The sequence below is a fragment of the Strix uralensis genome, chromosome 26 (assembly GCF_047716275.1).
Source record: "Strix uralensis isolate ZFMK-TIS-50842 chromosome 26, bStrUra1, whole genome shotgun sequence".
Lineage (NCBI taxonomy): Eukaryota > Metazoa > Chordata > Aves > Strigiformes > Strigidae > Strix > Strix uralensis.
The window spans coordinates 221777-245884 of NC_133997.1; the positions used below are offsets into that span (position 1 = coordinate 221777).

Here is a 24108-nt window from a genome sequence, read left to right on the forward strand (position 1 = left end):
CGCCGCACGGCCCCTGAGCCAAGGTGAAGGGCGAGGCAGCAGAAGATGGAGCAGATGTCCGCAGGTCACTGAGGTTAAAGCAGCCAGGAGACCCTGAGGGGGAGGGCGACGGTCATACAGAGCACACCCACGATGCCTTCCAAGTCTTGCACAGCCCCAGAGAGGCGCCCGGATCCGGAGTGATTTCTGGTAAGGATGTCCCTCAATGCAGAGCTTTCCAAAGCCTTTTGGACCACCTGGGATGAGGACAGCTGTGAGCAAGAGCCCTGGAGGTTTCGAGGGAAGACCTGTAGACGTTCGGGATCTTCTCTAGTACAGACTAAAGGAACATGGATTCTTCAGACTGTGCTTTAAAAATCAACTTACTGCACTAAAAAAAAGATGATAAAGCTAAATGCTAATCTTTCCATCAATTAGGTCACTCTATGACTGGAGCTCATTTGCCTTGCAAATACTCTATTGTTATATGCTGGGTCCCTCCCTACTCACTTAAATGATTAACTCCACCCCAGGAAAGAAGAACTTTTGCTGAAACTGCTGGAGGAGAGACAGATCCTGCCTCTGAAACCATGGGGCCTGTCAGCTACTCATCAGAGACCTATGACTTGGTGAGTCAGGCCCAGCTTTGCTTGATAATGGGGAGAGCAGGTAGAGCTGGGGTGGGCTGTAAGACCTGGTTTCTCTCTGTCCATCTTCTCACACTCCTGTTGGCAGAGGGAGAGCTCGAGCAATTTCTTACACCGGCACAATTGGCCCTTGCATCCCTTAAGTCCGGACTTGACGGACGGGGGGACTGCGAGCGACAGCACGGTGCTTGCGGAGAGCCAGTGTAGCGTGGTGGCAGCCGTTGTGATCCAAGGGTGCCCGGTATTCCCTCGGGGACAGGGTCAAGCTCCCAGGACCTCGTGCACAGGCATTCTAGCGAGCACTGTCCCGGCGTGGGGACCCAGACCACAGTCGCTGCCGAAGGGCCAGGTGGCTCGCTGGAGAGCTGGGCTGCTGCAGCCCTGTCCCGCGCTGCCAGCCTGTCCCAGCCCCTGTTCCCCCTGCCCTGCTCTCTGCGCAGCCATTGACACAATGTGGGCATAAAACTCTCGTTCTGTCGGGTGCCTTGTGCACCAGCCATTGGTGGTGTAAATGACTCTGCACACAGTGTGCAGAGCCCTGCAAATCCCGTCTGGTGTCTTCATGTAACAGGAATATCCAAGGAAACCTGACGCTCTGTCCGCATGTGACAACCCTTGGTACGACCATACCCGCTCCTACCCCTGCTTGTCTTCTCCATGAACGGGCTGCTGTAGACTCTGCTGACAGGGGAGTACGCAGTATATTTGCAAGAGGGGAATTTTAAAGAAGGGAAGAGACATTGCAAGTACTTCTTCTAATAAGGGGCGATGACACCGTCTATTCTGCCCCGTAGTTCTCTCCCCTGCGTTTGCAAGCGAAAGACAGCAGCTGCACCTTTTAGAGTATGTTGTTCTATCCAAGGGGAAGTCCACAGCAGCGCTATCATTAGCCTGGTTTTCAAATGTTGCAGCTCAGAGTTTATTTTTTAATACGGTGGCTCTCTGCAGCAGACTTCAGTTTTTGTTTAGTTTCTCTAAAGAGAGAAATGCTGGATTTGATTTTTAAAAGTTTTTCTATCCTTCCTTTGTCCTATACTCCAAGAAAGAGAGAGATGGCGGGGCAAGCCCTACCCTCCTTATTTTTTCCAATTAATCCAGTATAAAAATCCTTTGTGAACGGTGGTCGTTCCTTTAGAACTTTTTTGAAGACGACATTTCTCCCCCGACCTCTGCTGAAGTTCAGTGGCAGCACTAATGCTTGCTGAGAGGTTAAAACCAAACTCAAACCTTTTTAATCTCCATGCTGGTTCATTCCTCCAGCTGAGCTCTCCATTGGGAATCTGTCCCACCACCAGGAATCCAGCGAAGTGGAAGCATGCTGCCCGCCCACCTGCAGCGTGTCACACGCTGTGAGTAAGCGGCTGCTTGGGGCAAAACTTCGTTTTTTAACACAGGGGGATTAAGCAGCACTGGGATTTGTTCTTTGTATGCAATACTTTCCAGAACGTTAGCTTGGTGATTTTACCTCTGCTGTGAATGATTTTAACTTACAAAGGAGACCACATGTGACAGAGGGGAAAGCTGGCTTTGGGATGGAGAGCCAACAGTTAGGTGCCACAGCAAGAACAGTATTATACCTTTTCTCGAATTTCCCACAGTTGTGTGTCACAAACTCACGTTTCCCACCCCTGTCTCCTGGGAGCTTCCCAGGTTTGGCTCCCTGCCTGCAACAGGCCACAGATCTCACACGAGCAACACCACATTTGCTATGGTGGTGCTGTATGTTGTTTTATTTATACTCTGTGCTTGTAGCAGCAACCTGCTCACAGAGATTTGCAAAAAAGCCTCAACAAAAAGCCTGTCCTGTCAAAGCGGTGACACAAACCTTGCCCTGTGCACTCACCAGAAAGGATCGCTCGGCCTACTGAGCAAGCGTGGAAGGAAAAGCTATGAGAACATTTGCACCGAAAGGGCATTTATGTCAGTATCGCCCAGTGAGTGCAGCGAGGGCCTCACCTAAACTTTTGTACTGTACAGGACCACTCGTCTCCGTAAACTTTTAGAAGAGTAATGTGCCCAAAACGATAACCCTGTTTCTCCATAGCAAGAAAGCTCTGCCGGCTTAGCCTTCCTCAGCTGCAGACTAGAGAAACAAAAACACAGTTGCAGAAAGGAAAGACCACTGAGATTTCCACCAGGTCCCTTGAGGTGCTGCAGCCCAGGTTTCATTGTAGTGGGACCGACGTGACTCAAGAGCCATAAAGACACCTGCGCTACAGTAACGTGGCATTGCTCTTACTCGTGGGTTTCCCAAGTTCAGCACCTGGAGAGGGGATGAGCAAAAGCTCTGTCAGTAACTTCCACCGATGTGGGCAATTTCAGTTTTAGGGCTTTGGGAATGAAACGTGCTTCTCCTGGCCCTGGCATGAGCTAGAAGGGAATGACTCACGTGGAAAATCCCTAATAGTGTACAAGCTGCTTCTCTTCTGCAGCCAAATGTTTTGATCACTGGCAGTTGTGGGGAACTGAGAAAAGCAGCTGACATGCAGAGACCGGAATAGCTCTGAGATGTGGGTTAGAGGGGAAAAGGGATCCCCAAACAAAGACCACACAGGAACAGGCTTCCCAGGCATGCACTTAGCTGCTCAGTGACAGGAAAAGACACCACTTTATCGCCCACCTCCAAATCTGGCTGCCATCGTATTGCAGGAGACCTGTACAAAGGCCCTCCTGCACGCATGCCATGGACTTCTCCCATCCCAGATCAGGCAGCCGCCCGCTTCCAGCCTGAGAAACGTGAATCACAGCAGAGTCCCGAAACGCCTCGTCTTGTCACATTCAATGCATCTCCTGCAGCTCTGGTCCTTGCCCTTCCTGTCTCAGCCCAGACTCTGACTTTTCATCCTCTTTTATTTGTCTCCAACTCATCTCTGTCCGCTCCCACCCACACTCACCGCTCTGCTCGGAGATGCACATGAGAGGACGCCTCAGACACAGCTCAGCACACGCTTCCCCTGCCCGCGGCAAGTGGCTTACAGTAAGAGCCCTACCTGCCATCTTATCAGCAATCAGATGGTGTCTGATAGTGGCACTCAGCCTCCGCCCCTCCAGCTCTGAATGCAAGGTGATGCTGGAAACTGTTCAGCTGCCAAAGCCATTGAACACCCTGCAGGCTGCCCGTCCACCCTCGCCGATGGCACTGGCGGGGCTCCAGGCAACACTCTGACACTGCAGCCACCAAACCTGGCGATTTCCCATCAGTTCCCTTTTCCCTTTAGAGCTGGAACCCTCCAACCTCTCCCCAGTGAAGTTTCCCATTCCAACACATGTTCTCTTCGGGTTTTCAGCACGGTCAGCCGTACGTCCTGAGCAGCCTGCTTTGGTTGCTGTACCAGATTGCCAACATTTTTTGGTTTGGTTTTGGTTTTTGGGGGGAAGATTCAAGGATCTGGCCCTGGCCAGGTTTCTGAGCATGTTAGCAACTCCTGATGCAGGGTCTGGGTATGGACTAGGCAGGAAATATTTTCAAGCCAGGGAGAAAATAACCTGGGAGGGGTGTCTAAAGCCTTTTGTTTTTAGCAGCAATCTCCAGTCTCCAGAATCATCCCCTAAAGTGGAAAAATAATTGTTCTTTGGGAATACAAATGCTTCCCACCAAAGGCTTGCAGCCCCCTCTGTCACGTTAGGGGAAGAGAGTCATGTGTGTTTGAGGTTTTGGGCAGGGAGGAGGACTCCCGGCTCCCAAGAGGACCGGCTCTTGTCCGTTCGGGATGAAGCACTGTGGCATCACAGCACAGCGGCCACACCGTTGGGTGCAGAGCTGGTGGGGGACAGGACCGTGGCAAGACCGAGAGTAGCCTGGGCCAGACCAAAGTCTGTCTGGCTCAATGCTCTTTCTGGCAGTAGCCAGAGGCAGAGGCTGAGGGAAGAGGGCAAAGCTGGGCAAGCTTATTTGGCACTTTCCCCAAGGGCTCGCTCGCCCTCCTACTGTCTGCTGCTCGGGGACCACCTGAGCCAGCTGCCTGCCCTGTGCGTTCAGTAATGCTCCGTAGACTTCTTCCCCATCAAACTGCCCAGGCTCCCCTTGGAGCCACGCGGATGGTTTCAGCAGCACAGCAGTTCGAGATGAGTGCTGCTGCTGCGAAGTCATCTCCTTACCCCAGACAGTCGCGTGCGGAGGCACTCAGCACGTCACCCAGGGAAGGCTGCCCGAGAGAGAAGAGAGATACATCGCCCTTCTCTAGCTAGGCACAACGCAGGACTCGAGGCTGGTCACAGTCATTTGGCTTAGCAGCACGTGGAGGGAGCAAAAACCCCCCAGATCAGGTCTAAAACTGTTCAAAGCAGGGCTAGTATTTTTAGATGGGAACTTTGGCTGAGGGAAGGAACAGCAGGTGCAAACGGCTACAGCTAGCAGTGAAAGGCATGATAGCAGTGAGCAGAGACTTCCGCTGTGGTTGATGCTGAAGTCTCGGCGCTGGTCTCCAGAGACGGTGTGGGTGGGGGAGCTCAGGGTAACTGCTGCCGAGCTCTTCCCAGTTGTCACTAATTTCTCAGCTTGCCACAAGCCTCTCGTGCCGCTCTCCTTTTGTGCTAATCTGCATCCGAGCACTTGGCTTTTGTGAACGCCCAGCTTCTGCGAGGGGCCTGAGGCCAGCTGGAGCGTGCCCTCTGTCTGGGGGCTCATCCCAAGCACGACTCCAGCTTCCTGGCACTCAGGACTTGCCCACCATCTCAGCCCGAATACAGGCTGTTCACCTGGCAAGGAGCTACAGCCGCACATCTGCGGCAGCCCTGTCACACTTTCCTTGCCCGGGGTCCGAGTGGTGTTTTCAGATTCCCTTTCCTGCTCTGACTGCAATTAATTCAGAACCACAATGTTTACACACAGAACAGATTTCTCTTTCCAGCACCCACCCCTGTAGCCCTGGCACCGCGGTGCCTCAGAGGTGTTCCTCGAGTCGAGTTTGAACACCCGCCCCACACCTTTCTCTGAGCGCCTGGAAAGCGATCCCAAGCGTGATGCTGCTGTCCCCACCTCGCCTGGCTCTGCCCCAGGCAGCTCCAAGGTCTCCGAGGAGGAGAGGCAGAAGGGCACAGGATCCGTGCACATAACATGCGGTACAGATGTGCTGTGTGATGAATCCCACCACCTTTGTACCTGACAGCAGGCAGCGGGCAGGACAGGGACAGTCAGTGTCAGAAATGGGTGGAAAAATCAGGAAAGCTGGTAGAGAAAGGTTCCGTGCTGTGTGAGAAAGCAAAAGCCACCAGCAGGTAACTTGGCAAGAACCAGAAGATGAAACCGGTCGTCTGTCTGGACACCGGAATGTCCCCAATCACACTAGTTAAAGATTACAGACTGAGCAGCCCTCGCTATCGGAGATCAGGACAACCATCTCCATGTGCTGCCGCTGCACCTTTTGACACCGCAGGGGCCTCCCAGGTCATCGCGCTGCAGACAGGCAGCACCTCCTCCTGACGCAGGCAGGCTGCAGGACATGGGGGTGCTCCGCTCCAGGTCTGCCAGGTACAGCTGAGGGATGGGGTTCCTGTGCTCAGAAACTCCCCTCCGGTAACCAGACTCTCTGTTCCCCAGAGCCAGGTGGAGCTGAGCGGTTACTACGAAGCCGAGAACACCACCCCCTCTTTGGAGGGCTACTTCTGCTTCAACCCAGCCTCATCTGTGGTCGGCAACCAGAGAGACCCCTTCAGAAAGGTCTTCATGCCCCTCATCTACCTGCTGATGTTTGTGTTGGGGACTGTGGGCAACGCCCTGGTCCTGGTCATTTTAGAGAGGTTCAAGCGGTCTCGCACTACCACGGAAAGCTTCCTTTTCCACCTCACCCTGGCCAACCTGGCACTATTGCTCACTTTCCCCTTCAGCGTGGTGGAGAGCTTGGCTGGGTGGGTATTTGGGAAGTTCCTCTGCAAGATCCTCAGTGCTGTCCACAAGATCAATTTCTACTGCAGTAGCATGCTGCTGGGGTGCATTGCGGTGGACCGCTACCTGGCCATCGTCTACGCCATCCACACTTACCGCAAACGCAGAGCTCGCTCCATCCACCTCACCTGCACGGCGGTCTGGCTCTGCTCACTGCTTCTGACCTTACCTGATCTCATCTTCATGGAAGTTTGGACGGACGACAGCAACCGCAGCATTTGCTATTTTCCAGAGGTTGGGATCGACGGCAACAACGCCTGGCTGGCGACCCGCTTCCTCTACCACACTGTGGGCTTCTTCGTGCCCCTGCTGGTCATGTGTTACTGCTACACGGCCATCGTCCGGGCTCTGTGTCACTCCCAGCGCCTGCAGAGGCAGAAGGCTGTCCGCGTGGCCATCCTGGTCACAGGCGTCTTCCTGCTCTGCTGGAGCCCGTACCACATTGTCATCTTCCTGAACACACTTACCAAGCTGGAAGCCTTCACCAAGAACTGCCTCCTGGAAGACCAGCTGGACACGGCCATCATGGTGACAGAGGCCATTGGCTTCACGCACTGCTGCCTTAACCCCATCCTCTATGCCTTCATTGGAGTCAAGTTCCGTAATGATTTCTTCCGGATCCTGCAGGAGCTCGGTTGCATAAGCCAGGAGACCCTGCAGGAGATCCTGGAGGTGACAAGGAAGGGCAGCGGGATCGAGTCTGACAACACCACCTCTATCTCCACTTTCTAGCTGGGAAGGGCTGCCCACAGGGCAGAGCTGGCCTGGGGCTTGCCTTCCCAGCCACACACATGCTGTGGCCTCAGTCCTAAGTTTCACAAGCGTCCCCACCACTTTCTTCACTCCTCAGGGAACTGAGGTCCGATAGGCACCGAACACCCAAATCCCACCAGATACCTTCCCTGGCTCCTCCTGGTCCTCATACCTGTAGGAATCCATCTGGCAGCTATGGGTGAACATGAGCTGTCCAGTGGTCACTCTGGAAGGGTCGGATGAACCTCAGCGGGTTGAACCTGACATTTCCATCTCTCCCTCGAAAAACCTGACCGTGGGTGTCCTGTGCACAGAGCCAGGCATGAGACCGGGGTGCCAGAGACAAGGGAAAAAGTGCAGCCAAGTAAACGAGGAGTCGTGTCAGTGAGCAAGGACCGAGGACTAAAGCTAAGCAGGTCTCCATTTCACTGGTTCAGGTTGGTAGAGACGTGCCCAAGGGAAGCAGTGGGACTCACTGGCCGTAGCAACTGGAATGAGAGATGCAGGTGGGACCAGCGGGGGATGCAAGGCTCACTCCAGTAGCACAGGCACGTGGTGCTGGGCGGTCTCTGGCTGCAATATTGCTCCTCCTGCTGCACGACATCCCCCGGCCAGCTATGGCACGTCGATCTTCCCAACACAGCTCGTGCCAGGAGGTCCTGCCACAGACTGAAAGATTTGACTGTCACAGATTCCTTTCCTGACACCAGCCACATCCCTTTTCCCACTCATTTGATCTGTTTTACCGCTGTTTGTTAAGAGCTCCAGTGAGTGACTGCTGAACTGAACGCCTGACTACGCAGAGGTTTTCCTTTAAGGAAGAAAGCTGTCCGCAGAGACGGCTTCTGTCTTGTGACTGAGCACAGGGGAGATGAACCACACAGCTCTGGGAGGCTGAAGGTGTGACTTTTTTTTTTTTTTTTTTGCAGCTAACTGCATGGCAATTTGCGGGTTCTGAGAGCAAGGAGATCTACTGCCCCAGAGTAAGGAAGAGAGCTCGTTTGCATAATTTCTGTTTGTTTTTAGCAGGCTGAGAGGGAACATAGCCTTTTGCTTTGCACTGTGCTTTCTGGTATTTTTGCTCCACCTACATCTATGGGGCTTTCAGAGGTTCAGTGCATCCAGGTTGACACAGAACAAACCTGGGCGCTGATCTTCCCTGAACCACGAGTATCCAGCAACTGCTCAGATCAGGGCTGCTTGATAAAAATTTGGTCGAAAATAAGAGCGGCGGCTTTCACTGTCATTAATTATTGCCCCACAAGCGGGCATGTGGAGCAGTCCTAGCAGACTCGGGCAGCCTGTTTCTTCCTAGTGGGTCTTGTCACGGTATAATATTGCAGCATGGACACAGCGTTGCTCCCTTACACTTCTCTTGCTAGCGAAGCAGTGCTGTGGTCTGAACTGTACGAGAGCCGTACGTACCAACTGTCACGCGAGCACGACCCTCATCACGAGCATGCTTTAGAATCCGCTCTACCGTTCACCTCGTTTTTTAAGCAGTCGGAACAACGTCAGTTCTCCTGCTGCAGCAGGAATTTTGTGCTAAACCCACTTCTGAAGTTCAACCTGCTAACAAAGGGCTTGGTTGCAGCCGAACTTCACCGTACCCAAGGGCCCTGCTAAAAAGACCAGTCATTACAGAAGGGGTCACGTTACATCAGTCCAGCTCAGGCAGAGATCTCAATAGCTTGTTCTGAAATTGTGACTTGAGGGGAAAACTCCCCAAGCATAGGGCTTTTACACAAAGAGCAGTCCACCATTTCCTGCAGCGCCGCATCTTCAAAGCTGAAACCTGCAGGTAATGGCGACTGTAGTCGTCCAAGCACATATGTGCAGCAGAGGAAGAGCAGCTCTCTGAAGCCTGCCCTCACTATCTCCACGGTCGTACCTGTGAGCAAACCCGTTACAGACTCACTGTAAACACCTCCCCAGCTCCAGTTCTGATGGGAACTGTGTTCCTACACAAAAGTGTTACTGAAGAAATAAACAAACATGCGTAAAATTCTTACAGTGTTCACAAGGTAAGAAGGACACCTGCACGCAAAACAAGAGTGAACAGATTATGCATCTATTGTTACTATAGTTTTTAGTACTGGTATGTTGGTAAACTTTTAGAAAGTTTTGACGTGAGCTGTAATAAACAGTTAAATAATATTCCGCCTTCTCATGTATAGTGCTCGTAAGCAGTTGTCTGCCGTCATGTCACTTTTGCAAGGGAAATGCATCAGAGAGCACTAAGCGGGTTAACGGCACCTTTCTGACAAGCGTTGCCATCGCACACGGAGACCACAGGGCTCATAAGAGCACCCCAGCACCTTCACCAGTGCTGCAGAAGGCTCTGTTGCATTCAGGGTCAGCCCAGACCTACATTAGCTCCTTGCCTTACAGAGCCCCTTCCACCGCGGTTTTACAAAGGTTGCTAACCCGGGTGGAAAACAGCCTGCGCACCGGCATTCGGCTCAGCCAGCCCGGGGAAGGTTTGGCTCAGAGCTGGCAGAGCCGTCCCCAAAGGCTCCTGCAGCCAGCCTGATGAACGGCGACGAGAAGAAAGCAAGAGGAACTCTCCCTCACCGCAGAGGAAGCTGGGCTTTCCACTCAGTGAAATCCTGCCCATCTCCCCGAGGTTTGCGTGGCCGTCACACGGCTCGGCCCAAGCAGCCTTCCCTGCCGAGCGCCCACACCACCGCAGCCGCTCCGGGCTCTGCAGCCCGTGGGCAGACAGACCTTCAGGCTCCCCGGGAGAGCTCTGCTCGGCCCCCAGCCCACCGCTACAGAACGAGGCAGATGGGCTCTGCCCCCCGCAGGCCGCCGGGAAGGGGGATTGAGCCGAGGGGAGCTCCGAGGCAGCTCCTGCGGGGAGTGGGAAGGTGGCGTGCGGGCAGGCCACGTCACCACGGTCCACAGCGCATGCTCTGCAACCCCAGCCCCGGGCTGCACTCCGCAAACAAGGCTGGAGCAGCCAACCCCCAGAGAGCCCTGGTCCCCGCTGAAGGCAGCCCCAAAGAAGGGGACACAAGACCCCCATGACCGCGCACTGCTCTGCTTTTCCTGCAGGGCAACCGAGCCTCCCAGGAGGCAGAGCTGGGGTGTTTCAGCAGAGCATCCTGCTACAGGCACGCAGCAGCGATCACGGGACCGTGGCGGGCAGCGGAGCGTGCACCGACGAGCGCAAGCCAGGGAACGCATGAATGAACCTGTGCCTGGGAGTGCTGCAGAGAAGGGGCTCTCCCCACGCCCTCGCACCCCAGCAAGCAGCTCCAGCACCCCCCGCCCCCTGTGACTCACGCACAGTTTCACTTTCCTTATCCAGACAACAACCTACTTCCTCACCCCCATCTCCCTGAACCAAACAAGCACTTCAGCGTCCCTACTGCGGCCTGCTGTGTCTTCCTTATTTTGAGCACAAGCGGCTCTGGATGGATGACACCAAGGCCCACGAGGTTAGGTCCTGGGCAGCACAACCCCTTTTTCTCTCCAAGCCCCCAGAACCGGCCTCTCACCCCGCTGCCATCACGGCGTGCTCCGTGTTTGCTCTGGCTCCCTGTGAGCAGGCAGCATCTACAGCACACAGGAGCTTCACCAGGTCACGAGATGCCTGTAACAAGTGTAACCTGTGGGGCTCCAGGCACCAGCAGCCAGCTTGGGCAGCCAGGCCCTGCTCTAGGTCCCCTCTCCACTCTGCAGTCCTGCCCAAGGACTACAAGGCGTCCAGGGTGGCCCTGCATGGACCCCCACCAGCCGGGTCCACGCCCCTCCACCTACCTGGGAGGACTGTCCCATCTGACGTCCTGCCGAGGTCGTTGTCTGGTTCCAGTCCAGCTTCCGCTGCCTGTAAGCTGCCTGCTGCAGGCAGGGAGCAGCCTCACGGCAGGGTCTGCACCGAGCACAGGTATCCCAGCGCCTCCAAGGATCTCATGACCACCTCAGGAAGGGCAGGAGCTTCTCTTCAGCTGGAGGCACACAGCAACCGCTTTGAAGTTGCAGGAGATGGGACCTGCAGCCCTGGAAGCTGCACCTGCACCTCAGGTGGCGGGTCCCTCTCCCTCTCCTACCCCTGCTCAGGGGCCTGCAGCTCCCTGCCAGGCACAAGTGGCTGGGAGCAGACGTGCTCAGCAACAGCCGCTGAGGCAGGGACCAGCAGCAGGCAGGAAAATGAGGCTGTTTGCCTTATGACCATTACTTGTTTGCAGCGGCTAGAAAAGAGGATCCATTTCAAGGCACAGGGGCTAGAGGATGGGCTGGCACGGCAGAGGATGGGAGAGAACAGCCTGCACAGCCTGGACTTAGCCAGCAAAATCCACGATATGGTAACGAACTGCTCCGAGCTGCGTGGCTGGGTCTCGCTTGATGCCGGGGACCCAGCAGGCACGTGGCCGAGGAGACCGAATTGTCCAGAGCGCCGCAGGCACTAAATGGCTGACCATGCCGCAGGAGGGGTCTGCCCGAATTCCACTGGCAGAGAACTCCAACTGCAGCCAAGTCTCAGAATACCTCCGGCACAGACAGCTCCTGCACCCCAGGAGAGCTCTGCTCCGCTCCACTCCTCTCCAACAGAGCCCCTCCGCCCCCTAACATAAGGTACCTGCAGTGGGGCCAGCTGAGCCCCGCGGAACAGCCCCAACCTGCCGCCGGTGCTGCTGGCTGAGCTCCAGGGGCTGGGCTGAGCACAGTTGCTTGCAGCCCCACAGAAAATCACGCAGCCCACAGAGGACAGGCACAGGGTCAGGTTTTGAAATTTGTCTTTTTAATAAAAAGGCACCTATAAAACAGGTCAATACATTACAGGCAGCACAGATACCCAAAAACAAGCCTAAAAATTGTTTCAAATAAAAACCAATAAGATGTCTTCACATATTGTATTTATATATTTATATTTATATATATTTATATAATGGTACAAAATGACTGGGGAAGTTTCTCCATGGGATGACAGAGAACAGGTCAGTCACCATTACCTCAACGTGAAAGCTAATTCCGGGCGTGTGATTATCTGATGGACTGAAAGATGCGGTTTCCCAGCATTCGCTTTTTTGGAGCTGGAAAAACATGGCGAAGTCATGGCTAAAACATGGGTAAACCTTTTACTGTGATTAGGTGGAGTCAGTACACAGAACTCAAGCTGAGAAGCCGAGCAATAAACTACAAGACACGAGACTAAGACACAGCTCACGGCAGTGGGCAACCGGCTGATGGCAAACCCTGCCCGGGTCTAACAAGGACTGGCTGTTACTGAGCTTCCAGGGAAGCTCCTGCCATATTGCTGTTCACAGGTGCGGTTGGGAGCAGTGCCCGGGGCAGAGGGGCGTTCAGCAGCACTTCTTCTCCCTGTTGTTCCGCCACCGTGGCGGGAGGGGCAGGGCTGGCTCCAGGGCGTGGGATTTTGCAGAGGAGCACCGACCGCTGCTCCAGAGTCCCCAGCTCTGACCTAGCGTCAGGATTTCCCTTTTGTATCCAGGGCTGCCGAGTCAAAAGGCTTTGCTTCTTACCCGTCTGTCACCGAAGGACAGGTCTTCCTCCTGCCGCCAGGCCAAAAGGGCATCGCGCTGCCCCGTCCCTGCGCGCGGGCCGCGCCGACCTCCCCGGCGCTGCCCAGTGGCCACCGCGGACAACGCACTGCCACAGAGTGAGCGCTGCAAGCCCAGGCAACTTCCCAGTTGGGCTGGGCGAAAGGGACGACAGGGAAGGTACGGACACGTGGAGATCTCAACCGGGCTAAAACAACAGCTGTCTACAGACAAACAAAAACACTTCCATATAGAAAATATTATGGCTTCAAATTAACCGAGACTAGCTGGTGGGTGATGAGCGAGGTTTGGGGCTGGCACTGGTATCTGGATGTTTGCGAGAAACTACCAGCAGCCAACACCCCGAAGTGCAGCCAAGAGAAGCCACAGCCATTTAGGCAAGTCAAGCTTTGAAAGAGCTACATCTGTCCGAGCCACATCCTCCCACATGAAACGCACACGCTGAAAGGATGAAGAATCCAACCAGCTAACGCATCAGGTTCAAAGCACACTTGGTTAGCCTGGGCTGAAGGTGATTCCTCTGCTCCAGCTGCCAAGGCAGGGATGAGCACTTCCAGGGATTGCTCCCATTTTGCCACCTCCGAAAATGCTGCTCGCTCACATCGTACATAACAAAACCACACAAAGCAGGAAACCAGAGTGAAATCCTTCCTTGAATCCAGACCCACGCATCCCACCCAGCACTGCTCGCTACAAAATGCCCCAACGCATCAAGGTATTCCCCAGCGGACTCAGTGGCTCCATCTTCTCACAGGCTGGATCGAGACAGCCGCTGGGCTGGAGCTTCAGCACCCGCTGGCCTTTCCGAACAGCTTGCACCACAATAAAAAGCACTGCCGTTCGCTCGCTACTTGACCATCTCCCTTTCCTAAAGCCCTCTCCTCCCTGCAGTAGCAAGTAGGGAAAGGTGAGCTCTGTTACAAGAGAGGTAGAATGCTAAGTCTGGCTCTGCAGAGATAATCCTCCAACTGGTGCCCGAGTTCACCAACGGACACCCACAGGGTAACACCATGCTGGGGCGCGGTCCCCGCGGAGGTCCAGAGATACGGCCGCATGTGCAGAAGTGCACGCGCGTCACCCCACGGTCCCCCCCGTGAACGGACGTAGGAAAGACCATCGGTGCCGCGTGCAGGAAGACCTTACGCAGAGGAGGATGGGGGGGTGGAGCGCATCCAGGAAAGCCGGAGTTGTTTGAACAGCACGCTTCTGCCAGCCGAGAAACGAGGGGCTGCAACGCAACCTCGGCCGCCTCTGTCCAGGGCGCAGGACGGCCGCACCACTGACGCCGGACAAGACAACGCTTGTACCCAGATGGAGTATCGCCCGCAGGGGCAGGTCCTCTCTGATGGCTGGACCTCTCCTGTGCAGCGGGGCAGGGCTGCTGCTGGTAGCTCAGGGCGAGATGGAGCCAAAGAGTGCCTGTGGAACTCCAGAGGAGGAGGAGCGGCAGGCGTGAGGAAGACCTGGGAGAGCATTCAACAGCAGAGGTAGAGGGGGCGCAGCGTGGTGGCGGAGGGCGAGGGATGGGTAAAGGACTGCTGTAGGAAGGCTGCAAGAGAGCAGGGTTCCCAGCTGGCCTCTCCTGGAAGCACGGGAACGCATTGCCTCGCTCACCTGGGAGCCCGTCTGTCCCTGCGCCCCGCACCACCCTGCCCACAGGGGACACAGCGTGAAGGGAAGGGAAGGGACCAGAGGCGCTGCGGCCGGTCGAGACCTCCGGGTCCAGCACGTCATCATCCGCGACGCCCAGATCCTTGCCGCTTCTGCAGCCAAAGGGCCGGCACCCTCCCCGTCCCAGCCATGGACCGGCGACAGCCGTATCCCGCACAGCCACGGCCTCTGCCCTGCCGGGTGACGCTGGTCCGGCAGCGTTTCACCGGGGCCGTGGCTCTGACCTCCCCGACGGTCCTCAGTCATGTTCGCGGACTCGGTACAGCCTCCACGGAGCCTAAGGTCTGCGTGAAACTATACACCCTGCACATGCACACCGCTCGGACGCGTGAACAACACAGGTTTGACACAGAGTCACTCTACAATGGGATCTCTCAATGCCCTGTGCACCCTGGGGGATCCTCCTGCCTCCCCCAAGGAGAGTTTTCAATCCTTGTACACTGTTGCCTTTAGCATGTTTTTTGTTTCCATTTTTTTTTTTTAAAACATGTTTTGAGGCTTCTATTAAAACACAGAAATACAGAACAATTAAAAACCAGCACAAGTTTTGCCTTTCCCAGCGACCTATTTACAGCTAGTTCCAAAAACCCTCTTGCACATTTTGGTTGCTTAAAAAAAGGGGGAAAGGAAAAAAAAAAAAAGAAAGAAAAAAAAGGAAAAGGAAAAAAGAGAGGAAAAAAAGGGCAAGAAAAACACTTGACGGAGGAAAACCATAAACGAAACCTTTACAAACGGCCCCAGGGTCTGGATGTCCCTGGTCATCACGCAAGGTTCAAAGTACCAGCCCCACTCCCAGCCCCTCCACCCTCCCCTTCCCCAAAAAAGAAAGGAAAACCAAACCCAATTCACATCAAGTTTACTGCACATCTGGTTTTCTGTGTAGAGGTGAATCCGATATGAAAAGCATCCCACGTGGTGTCCTCCACTGGCATTGGCCCCCAACCCTCCCCCGAAGAAAGGTTTAAAAAGGTTTGTACAGGCAGCCCCGTCCCCCCACCCCCGAGCGCCAGCCGGGGTTAGAAAGGCAGGTTCGCCATGTTCCCCGGCCCGGGGATGTAACTCATCTGGCTGTCCAGGGAGACACTCCTCTGCCTCATCTGGTGCGTGACCATGAGGTTCTGCTGAGGTGGGGGCCCCATGAGAGAGCCCTGAGGTGACATCATGTGTCCGGTCTGGGCATACATGTCCCCCGACACCGACATGCTCCTCTGCTTGGCCTGCATCAGCATGAAATTCTGCTGGGCCATCAGGCTCTGCTGCGGAGACATCATGCCCTGGTGCATGCTGTTGCCCATCATGCCCTGCTGGGGCGGAAGGCCTGTCCTGCCCAGCATGGGCACCTGTCCAGGGTGGCACATGGGCACGCCGAGGCCCCTCTGCACGCCCTGCTGCCCGGGGAGGCTGGGGGCGTTCATACCTGCCCGCACCGGCGCCTGCTCAGCCATCATGTTCTGCAGGTTCATGAGGTGGAGGTTGGAAGGCTGCGATTTGGGGGCCTGGCTGTCGCTCTTGGGGAAATACTGCAAGGTGCTGCTCGGCTTCTCCGACGGGATGATCCTGGACAGGTCAAACTCAGGGATGCCAGTGGGCGTGGGGCGGATGACCTCGCTGAGCTCAGGGTCGTTCAGCACTGACGCCACGCCAGGGAGCACGGGCGGGTAGGGCTCACCGATCCGAGGAGGGATGTTCTTGCCCATCATGTGCTGCTGAGGGGCCATCTGGCCAGGCTGCTGGGAGGGAAGGTCCTCGGGCGGCAAGGGCATCCCTGGCGGGTAATGCTGCTGCATGGCAGGGCCGCCGCCGGGCGCCAGGGGCATGCCTCCGGCCGGGGACGGCATGGCGCCATGCGGCTGCTGCATGCGGGGGAACACGAGCTGGTTGGAAGGAATCATCTGCGAGCTGTTGGGCACAGGGCCGCACTGCTGGTTCAACGAATCCTGGGGCCCCGGGGGCAGCATCATGGGGTTCTGGGGGGGCACGCCCGCCCCTGGCGCACTGGGGTGCATAGGAATGTTGGAGCCCAGAGGGTTCGGGGAGGACATCATGGAGGTGGGGGGCGGTTCATGGGAGAGGGGTTGCTGACCAGGCAGGTTCATTCCCATGGGGCTCTGAGAGGATCCGGGCCCCATGGAGTTCAAGTGCAGTTGATTCGGCTGATTCCCCGTCACGCCTGAGGAGAGGAAGAAGAGAGAAGAGTTTGCTCTGACCACAGATCTCTTGGGGCTGCAAAATCCACACCCCAGAACTGCACACGCTCCTGCTCAGAAAGCCCCGAGCCCGGAGCGTGATGCTCAGTGCACCGCCACAAGACGGGCTGGCAAAGCACCGACCTCAGGAGAAAGTGCTCTGGACTCCAGCTCCCCGAGCCGGCGAGCAGCAGAGAGCTAGTCCGGCTTTATCCAGGCCGGCGCTGGATGTGCAGTTCCTTACAGCTCACCCATCTGAGAGTCCCGGCGGGCTCTGCACCTGGGCACAGCCCTACGTCATGACCTCAGCAGGGCGCTCAGCTGCCCCTTCAGCACTGCCTGCCCGCGGGGGCAGCCACCTGGCAAGCTCCACAGGTGGCAAGGAGAGAAAAAGCCAGAGGTGGCAGCCAGACACAGGTGCTGCCCGAGAGGGAGGGCTACGCTCATCGGTACAGCAGAGTGATCTGTGCCTGCAGAGGGGTTCAGGTGAGGAGGGAGCCAACGCATTTGCATGCCTGCGGGCAACCTAAGTGACTACTCAGCAGTGAAGGAGTCAAAAAGTTAATTTTTCATTTTCAAAACTGCCAAAAATATTTATCAGACAGCTTTAAACCCCTAAATCAAGTGGTACAGCGTGCTGGAATTCCCCTCCAGGCTGGTCACCAAGTGATGACAAACACTCATTTGCCTGGCTGTCCTCACCCGCGCTGGCAGCTAGCGGAGCGTATCGGGCTGTCGCCCACTGAAATCGGAACCATGCCACGACACAGCCTTGCCCGTGCAGGCACCTGCCCTCCACTCCAAACACCAGACGCCCAAACCCTGTGGCGTCCCTGGCCCGCTGCACAACGACACGAGGGCTCCAAGCAGCAGACCTCTGCCTGCAGCTCCCGGGCTTGAGACAGCTCCAGGAGCCGTGACAATCCAGGGCCCGTGCATCTGCGCAGGGTAAAGGTAGTCCTGAAAACTTCCAAAGCTTGTGGCCAAGGGGCGCTTCAAGTGCCAGATGGCTCAGGTCCCTCCAGACAGCACCCCCAAGCCAAGAGCTGATGGACAGCCTGGGCACGGGGCGCAGAAGTGAGCAGACTATTATGAACGAGGGCAAATTGTTTGACATGGCAGTCGGTGGGAGAAGACGGTTTCTAAGGTCGCCTCCACCTGGTGCCCCAGGCCTGCTGGCACCGTGAGACAGTCCGCGCCCTGGCGAGCCCGGCCCGAGAAGCACGGACCTGACATGCCTCCAGGCGGGAGCATCGGCCTGTCCGGCAGCAGCTCATCGTCAGAGGTGGCGATGGTTTTGATGGCGTTGTGGTAAAGCGGTGTGGAGCTGGGCATGGCGTACTTGGACATCTGAGACATCATCAGCGAGAGGGGGTTCTGGGAGGGGGATGGATCTGGAGAGGAAGTAAAAGGCATGTTGGGATTCATGGTGCTAGAGGTGTTACTGGCTGGTGCGGAGGAGCTGCTCCGAGGCCCGGAAGGGAGAGAACCTGCAAGCAAGAGAGACACCAGCTTAGTAGCACCTGTGCACCGTGGCTTGCTCCTATCAGACAGCAACCCCGTCCCCTCCTTCCAATGCAGCAACCAGAGGAGGCTGCGAAACATGGAGCTGGCGCAGCCCAGCACCCTCTGGACTCTGAGAGGGCTCGTGCGGAGACCCTGCCCCAGAATGGCGATGGACTTCCCCTTCAAACTGGCCGTGACCGCCCAGCACAGACACATCTTTTGCCACCCATATCCCAGAGCGAGAGCCGGGGCTGAAGTAGAGGCTGCTCTGTTTGCCCTCCCGTCTACCCGAAAAGGCCCTGTTTGGACACCTAGGAAAGAAGACTCTCTCCACGACACGTAAGGGCACACACAGGCACAAGCATCTCCCTGCTCCTGTGGGAGCACACGGGCCCGAGAGAAACACCGTCCACGCGCTCACCAAAAGGGACCACCCGCGCGCCCTCGCCCGTGAGATAGCCGGCATACCCTGATCCAGTCCTGCCATGGAAGTAGACGAGTTCATGCTGAGAGTCTGCTTGCTCTGGTTGACTCCCGGGCTGGGCAGGGTGGCTTTGGGAGATGGCACCCAACCAGGGGAAGGAACGGCCATAGAAGGGGACTTCAGGCGACTCGGTGAGCCCGTCGGAGACCGGACATTCAGCGAGGAGCTCATCACCTGCGGGGACTTGAGGGGTCCGGACTGGTTGGAAGGTGGCATGCTGACCATCTGCGAGGGCGTCTGTGGGGACTTGAGGTTGGCAGAGGGGGAGGTGACCAGTGGCGAGTGCACCTGGCTAAGGGTGGGAGACTTGAGGTGGCCCATGCTGGGGGAGTTCATCTGGCTGATGTTGATGGTGAGGTCAGAGGGCCGGCGGCCCAGCCCCCGGGAAGGCGCCGGGTGCATGTTGGCCAGGTTCCCCCCCTGCGCGGGAGTGGGGTTGGAGGCCGGAGGCAGCGGGATGTGGCTGAGCCTGGTGGTGCCACTGATGCTGCCGACGGGCATGGTGCCCTGCTCGGGGCTGAACATGTCCGAGCCGCTGCCCATCTCCTGGGGCATGTTGGGATAAGGCCCTTGCCCGCTCGAGAAGCCTTGCTGTCCTTGGCTGGGGAACTGGGAGGGGATCATCATCTTCTGAGGTCCCCCCAGCATTGCACTGCCGTTGCCGTTCTGAGCCCTCGCCCTGGCCAGCTCCTCAGGGCTCATGCCCTGGTGGGCCATCATCTCGGGGCCCCTCATCTTCTGCGACATCATCATCTGCTGCTGCGGGGTCATCTGGACATTGAGGTTCATGTTCATGTTCATGTTGACATTCATGTTCATGTTGAGGTTGCCGGGGCCCATGGGTGCGTCCATGTCCCGAAGGCCCGACTGACTCATGGGGGGGCTCAGCATCCCCCGAGTGCCTGCAAAATCCATTCCCATGGGGGCACTGCTCAGGCTGTCCCCTGTGATCTGCCCAGCGAACATGGATGGATCCATCTGCCTGTGAGCCTGTATCATCCTCTCCATTTCCATGCCCTGGCTCATGGAGTTGCCGGACATCCCCATGGGCCTCTGCATTGCCACAGGGCGTTTCTCCATCAGCTGATGCCGCAGGATCTCCTCCCTGGCACGGGGATTCATGAACCTTTCGGGGTCCCCTTGCCCTGACGGGTAGGGCAGGGTGCCTTGTGGAAAGTTGCCGGGGCCTCCCATAGGAGGCATATCATCGCTCCAACCCATGCCGGGCCTGACCGGCCTCTGCATGGCGTTCATGGGCCCAAGAGCATCCAGGGGCATGTTCTGCATCCCTCCGAAGCCGGAGACTCTCTGCATTTGATTCCCAGGGAACCGCGGCCCCGGGAAGGGCGGCCCCCCCCGCAGCTGCATCGGGTCCTGCACGTCAATGGGTCCCCGCAGCTGGCTGCCCATCCCTGGCGGCCACTGCTCGCCGGGCTTGCTGTGGTAGGGCGGCGGGGGCCCACGCATCATCATGCTCCCCATCGACTGCGGGATCATGATCTCCTGCATGGGCCGGCCGTGGATGCTGATCTGCTCCTCTTTCCGCCGCTTCTCCTCGTAGTACTCTTCCTGCAGCTTCCTCCAGGCCACTTGCTCCGGTGTCAGGCTGTCCTGGTTCAGTCGCTGCATCATCATGTTCATCTGCTGCCCCATGTCGGCGCTGGGGTGGTGGGGCACCTCGTGCTCCAGGCTGGGCCCACCGAGGCTCTGGGTCTGGGAGATCATGGACTGCAGAGGCTCTTCGTACTTCTTCATGCTGGCGGGGGGCGCGGGGGGCTGAGCAGGGGCAGCCTGTGGCTGAGGGGCAGTCCCGCCCTCGCCCACATTTTGGCCGGACTTCATGAAGGGCTCGGCCTCCCCGCTGCGCAGCAGCAGGCGCTCAATGTCCCGCAGGGTCTGCAGAGAGCGCTCGCGGTGCTCCAGCTGCTCCTTCGAGAGCCCTTCCGAGTTCAGGGGGTTCCTGGGGCCCAGGCCTGCCTGGCCGTTCCCCGGCATCGCCGGGCCCGGGCCCTCCCCGAGGAGGCTGGAGCTGGACGTGGCGGAGGAGTCCACTTGCCCAGGCTGCATGGTGTTGGCTGACGCGGTGGGCGTATTTGCGTGGTTACTTCCAGGCTGGTTGCTGCCGCTGTTGTTCCCCAAAGAGTTGGGAGTCAGATCTCTGCGGACATCTTCGCTTGTCCCTTCCTGGGGCAGGCTGCTGGGCGCAGGCAAAGGCGCTTGGCTGATGGTCTGAGGCGGGGGCGGAGGCTGCGGCGGGGGAGGCTGCGGCTGCGGCTGACTTGCTTGAGGTGCTGGTGGCTGGGACTGTGGAGTGTTGGCAGCAGGAGGGTTAATCGGAAGCGGCTCAGCAACCCCCAGCACTTTAGGAGCTGGCGCCTGGCAGAGAAAAGGGAAATAAACCTGAGCAAGAGAAACCCTAGGTAGGCCTTCCTCCCTGCACCCTCTGTCCCAGAAACACGCCCCGCAGCACTTCGCCTTCACTCCTCGTGGGGAAGACGCGGGCCCTACTGCATGCCCTGGAAACACACAGTCAGGGTCTCTGCCCACGTGGCTGCAGGGCTGCACGCCCTGCCCCATCCCAAACGTTTCACAGCAGACAGCAGCCGGGACGTGCTCCAAAGAGGTTCCGGAGCAGAGCAGCTTCCCAACCCGTCGGAAGGGCCTTCAGACAAACCCTTCCTCCACAGCTGAGCCAGGAGCCCACCGGGGAAGGGTCAGCAGTCGTCAGCGTGTGCCGACAGCAGCATTTGGTTCACAGCCCGGTCTACCTGGTCTAGCTTTGCCCGCGGGACGTTCTGCTGATGGTAGGCCAGAATAGAGTCGGCTCGGCCCTGCAGGACAGCTTCTGCAGCTCTGGGGAGAGAGCACAAACCGCTCGAGAACAGGCACTGTGCCCCATCCCACCCACACCAGGCCCCAGGTGCCACCGCTGTTCCTCAGTCCTGCAGGAAGAGGGAAATCTCTGGAGGTCACCGAGAAGGGGGGATATTCTCAGAGTCCTCCCCCCTGTCCTGCACAGGCCCCAGCAAGGTTCTCCAACTGATGATCACTTGCCCTGGGATTTCCCTCTTCCCACGTCCCGTGCTGGGCACTCGGCTCTGCCTTGTGCTGCTGCCCCAAGGTGGCTGGCACCGAGATGCTCTTGGAGCTACCGCCCCGAACCTGGGGTAGAGCAGCACCTCAAAACTAAAGAGCTGCTATGGCTGTGCGGCTGAGACCGTGCAGGACAGAAGGGAGGGGTGGAGTGGAGAGGACCAAGTGCTGCAAGGCACTCCCCATGACACCCAGCCCCTTCGGCATTTCCACATCAGCCAGCAGTCCACGCTGCTTTGGGCGACTCTTCCCTGGACACTGACTAGACGCACCCTGCGGCACATGTCACAGAACGCAGCGCTGGGCATCGCTGGGGGGAAGCGTGTGTTTAAGACAAAGTTTACCCACCAGCAGTAGCTGCCAGAAAATTCCTGACCCTCAGAGGGGACCCACTCTGTGCAACCGAAGAGACACAGGTCTGCCCGGCGCTCTTGTGCTGAAGGGCAGGAGGGACAGGCCGGCCCTGTACCAGTGGGGAATGGACGGGTTTGCTGCTTACGTGTTGGCAAGGTGCGTTGTAAAGACGTAAACGAACTGTGACGGCGGCTTCCCTGTTCCACCACCTCCGCCTCCTGCAGCGTCTGACCGCAAGCTGGGGGCAGCACCATGAGGCACGCTGGTAGAACTGGTCTCGTTGAGGTTCGGCAGCGGGTTGGACCCTGGGCCAAGCTGTGAGGCCGTGGACATCGCAGGATCTGCTACATTACAATCTGCGGGAGCACAGGGGACAAGCTACTGACGGCGGCGAGCGCAGCGCGCAGGCCGGCACAAAGGCCACCCTCGCTTGGTTTTATCCACTCCCACGTTTTCCATCAGCTGCGACCCTTGGGCCCCACAGGACCTTGCCTGGTTCTCTCAGATAGTCTCTCTGTTATAATTTGAATGTAAAGTGAATTCTAAATACAAAAAATCAAAGAGATTTGATGCTTTTGGAAAACAGGAGAGACCTACCGTTTCTTGTCCCAAAAGGTGCACACTTTGGCCAGCTCAGCCCTGCCTGAACCACCATCAAGACCCCGAGAGCCTCTTCAGGCTCGTCTGCTTTTAAAGCACAGCTGCAGAGAGCCGTGGATGGCCTGGCACAGACTTAGTGCTGCAACAAGGGCAATACATGTCGCATGGTCTGGCTGCCACGACCAGGGCAGGGATGCTTAACCAGAGTTAAGCCAGGCATGCTTGCAAGGTGGCAACTCTGCTGCTAGTCTGACCAGAGCAACGTACAGCAGGGACGTTCAACCTCAATGCCTTCTCCTCCAGCATGTCGGCAGCATCGCCACAAAATAGGTCCCACACCTCACTGCGTGGCTGCAAATGTTCTCCCAGCACAACGACCGCCCACTGCAACGGGCCACCCCTCCCCAGAGCCGGCTGAGGCAGCGTAGGCAGGCAAAGCTAGAGGTGCCAGTGCTGTCTGCCCTGCTGAGCTGCGGGAAGGACCTGGCTCTATTTGAGCTTCGATAGACACTCACTGTGTGCACTGCTGATGGGCTTGTCGTCCTCCTCGCTGTCCGGCCCAGAGCACCATTCGTCCCCGCTGTAGGGCTGCTTCCTTTCCAGCACGCACCGTCGCTTGCTGCGGGGAGCCACCTCACCTGCGAAGGGACAGAGCCCTCAGAAGAGCTGAGGAGACCTGGCAGGGGCTGGCAAGGCTGGGGCTCTGCCCAGCTGCATGCTGGTGCTGCCAACCCAGCCGGGATGCGCTGGGCAAGAAGCCTTACACCGACATCTGCCCAGCCCGGGTAAAGATCCCGAGGCATCTGCTCAGTCTGGGCTTCTTGTCTTTGCAGCCAGACCCGGCGAGACTCCCCTGCGAGAGAGAGCTAGCGCTTCAGAACGAGAGGTAGTTCTTACTGTCTGAAAGGAGTCTGCAAACACAGGCCATGTCCAACTGCTGTTCCAAGCCAGAGAGCTTTGGGCATTAACCCTGAATTTAAGGGGTCTGTGATTTAGCAATTAAAACCTGAAAATGGGATGGGAGGGCACGTTCACATCCTTTGCAGGAACAAGAGACAGACTCTGCCCCGTCGCAGACATCAATCGGACAGGGGCCTTTATGCCCTCTGTAAACTCAGATGATCCGTCCATTTCTCAGATGGGACTGATGCAGCTCAGAGAGGAGGTCGCTTGCCTAAAGGCACCCAGGGACTCAGGGAAAGGAATCAGACACAGGATGGGTAACTTCCAGTCCTGTGCTTTAATTCGAATCTAAGAGCATTCGGCCTCCCTTTTTTACATCATCTAGGGGTTTCCAGGCCATATTCACACGATCTAACAGTGCACTGTAGCAGCAACATCAGAGATTCAGGCATTCCTGATCAAGCCATTTCAATACTTTCCCTGTGGAAGTCTGTGCTGCGAGACAGTACTGGGATAAAGC

General features: G+C 57.2%; 2 protein-coding genes across 8 annotated transcripts in view; one reads left to right on the plus strand and one right to left on the minus strand.

Annotated features, from left to right (window-relative positions):
• Positions 1 to 504: 504 nt before the first annotated feature.
• CXCR5 (C-X-C motif chemokine receptor 5) lies at positions 505 to 8954 on the plus strand. Its single transcript, XM_074894957.1, has 2 exons — positions 505 to 608; positions 6166 to 8954. The coding sequence occupies exons 1-2, from the start codon at positions 570 to 572 to the stop codon at positions 7240 to 7242; spliced, it is 1116 nt and encodes a 371-aa protein (XP_074751058.1). The 5' UTR covers positions 505 to 569; the 3' UTR covers positions 7243 to 8954.
• Positions 8955 to 11988: 3034 nt separating this feature from the next.
• The window catches only part of BCL9L (BCL9 like), a 73911-nt gene continuing 61791 nt past the window's right edge, over positions 11989 to 24108 (minus strand). For 6 of the 7 annotated variants that reach the window (XM_074894908.1, XM_074894909.1, XM_074894912.1 and 3 more), the window contains 6 exons: positions 23201 to 23323; positions 22231 to 22441; positions 21407 to 21491; positions 18623 to 21014; positions 17878 to 18138; positions 11989 to 16632 (listed from right to left, as the gene is read on the minus strand). In XM_074894908.1, coding sequence (XP_074751009.1) covers positions 15479 to 16632; positions 17878 to 18138; positions 18623 to 21014; positions 21407 to 21491; positions 22231 to 22441; positions 23201 to 23323 — 4226 coding nt within the window. In that variant the 3' untranslated portion in view covers positions 11989 to 15478. The remainder of the gene's footprint in view (positions 16633 to 17877; positions 18139 to 18622; positions 21015 to 21406; positions 21492 to 22230; positions 22442 to 23200; positions 23324 to 24108) is intronic. The other variant, XM_074894907.1, reaches the window with a different exon arrangement.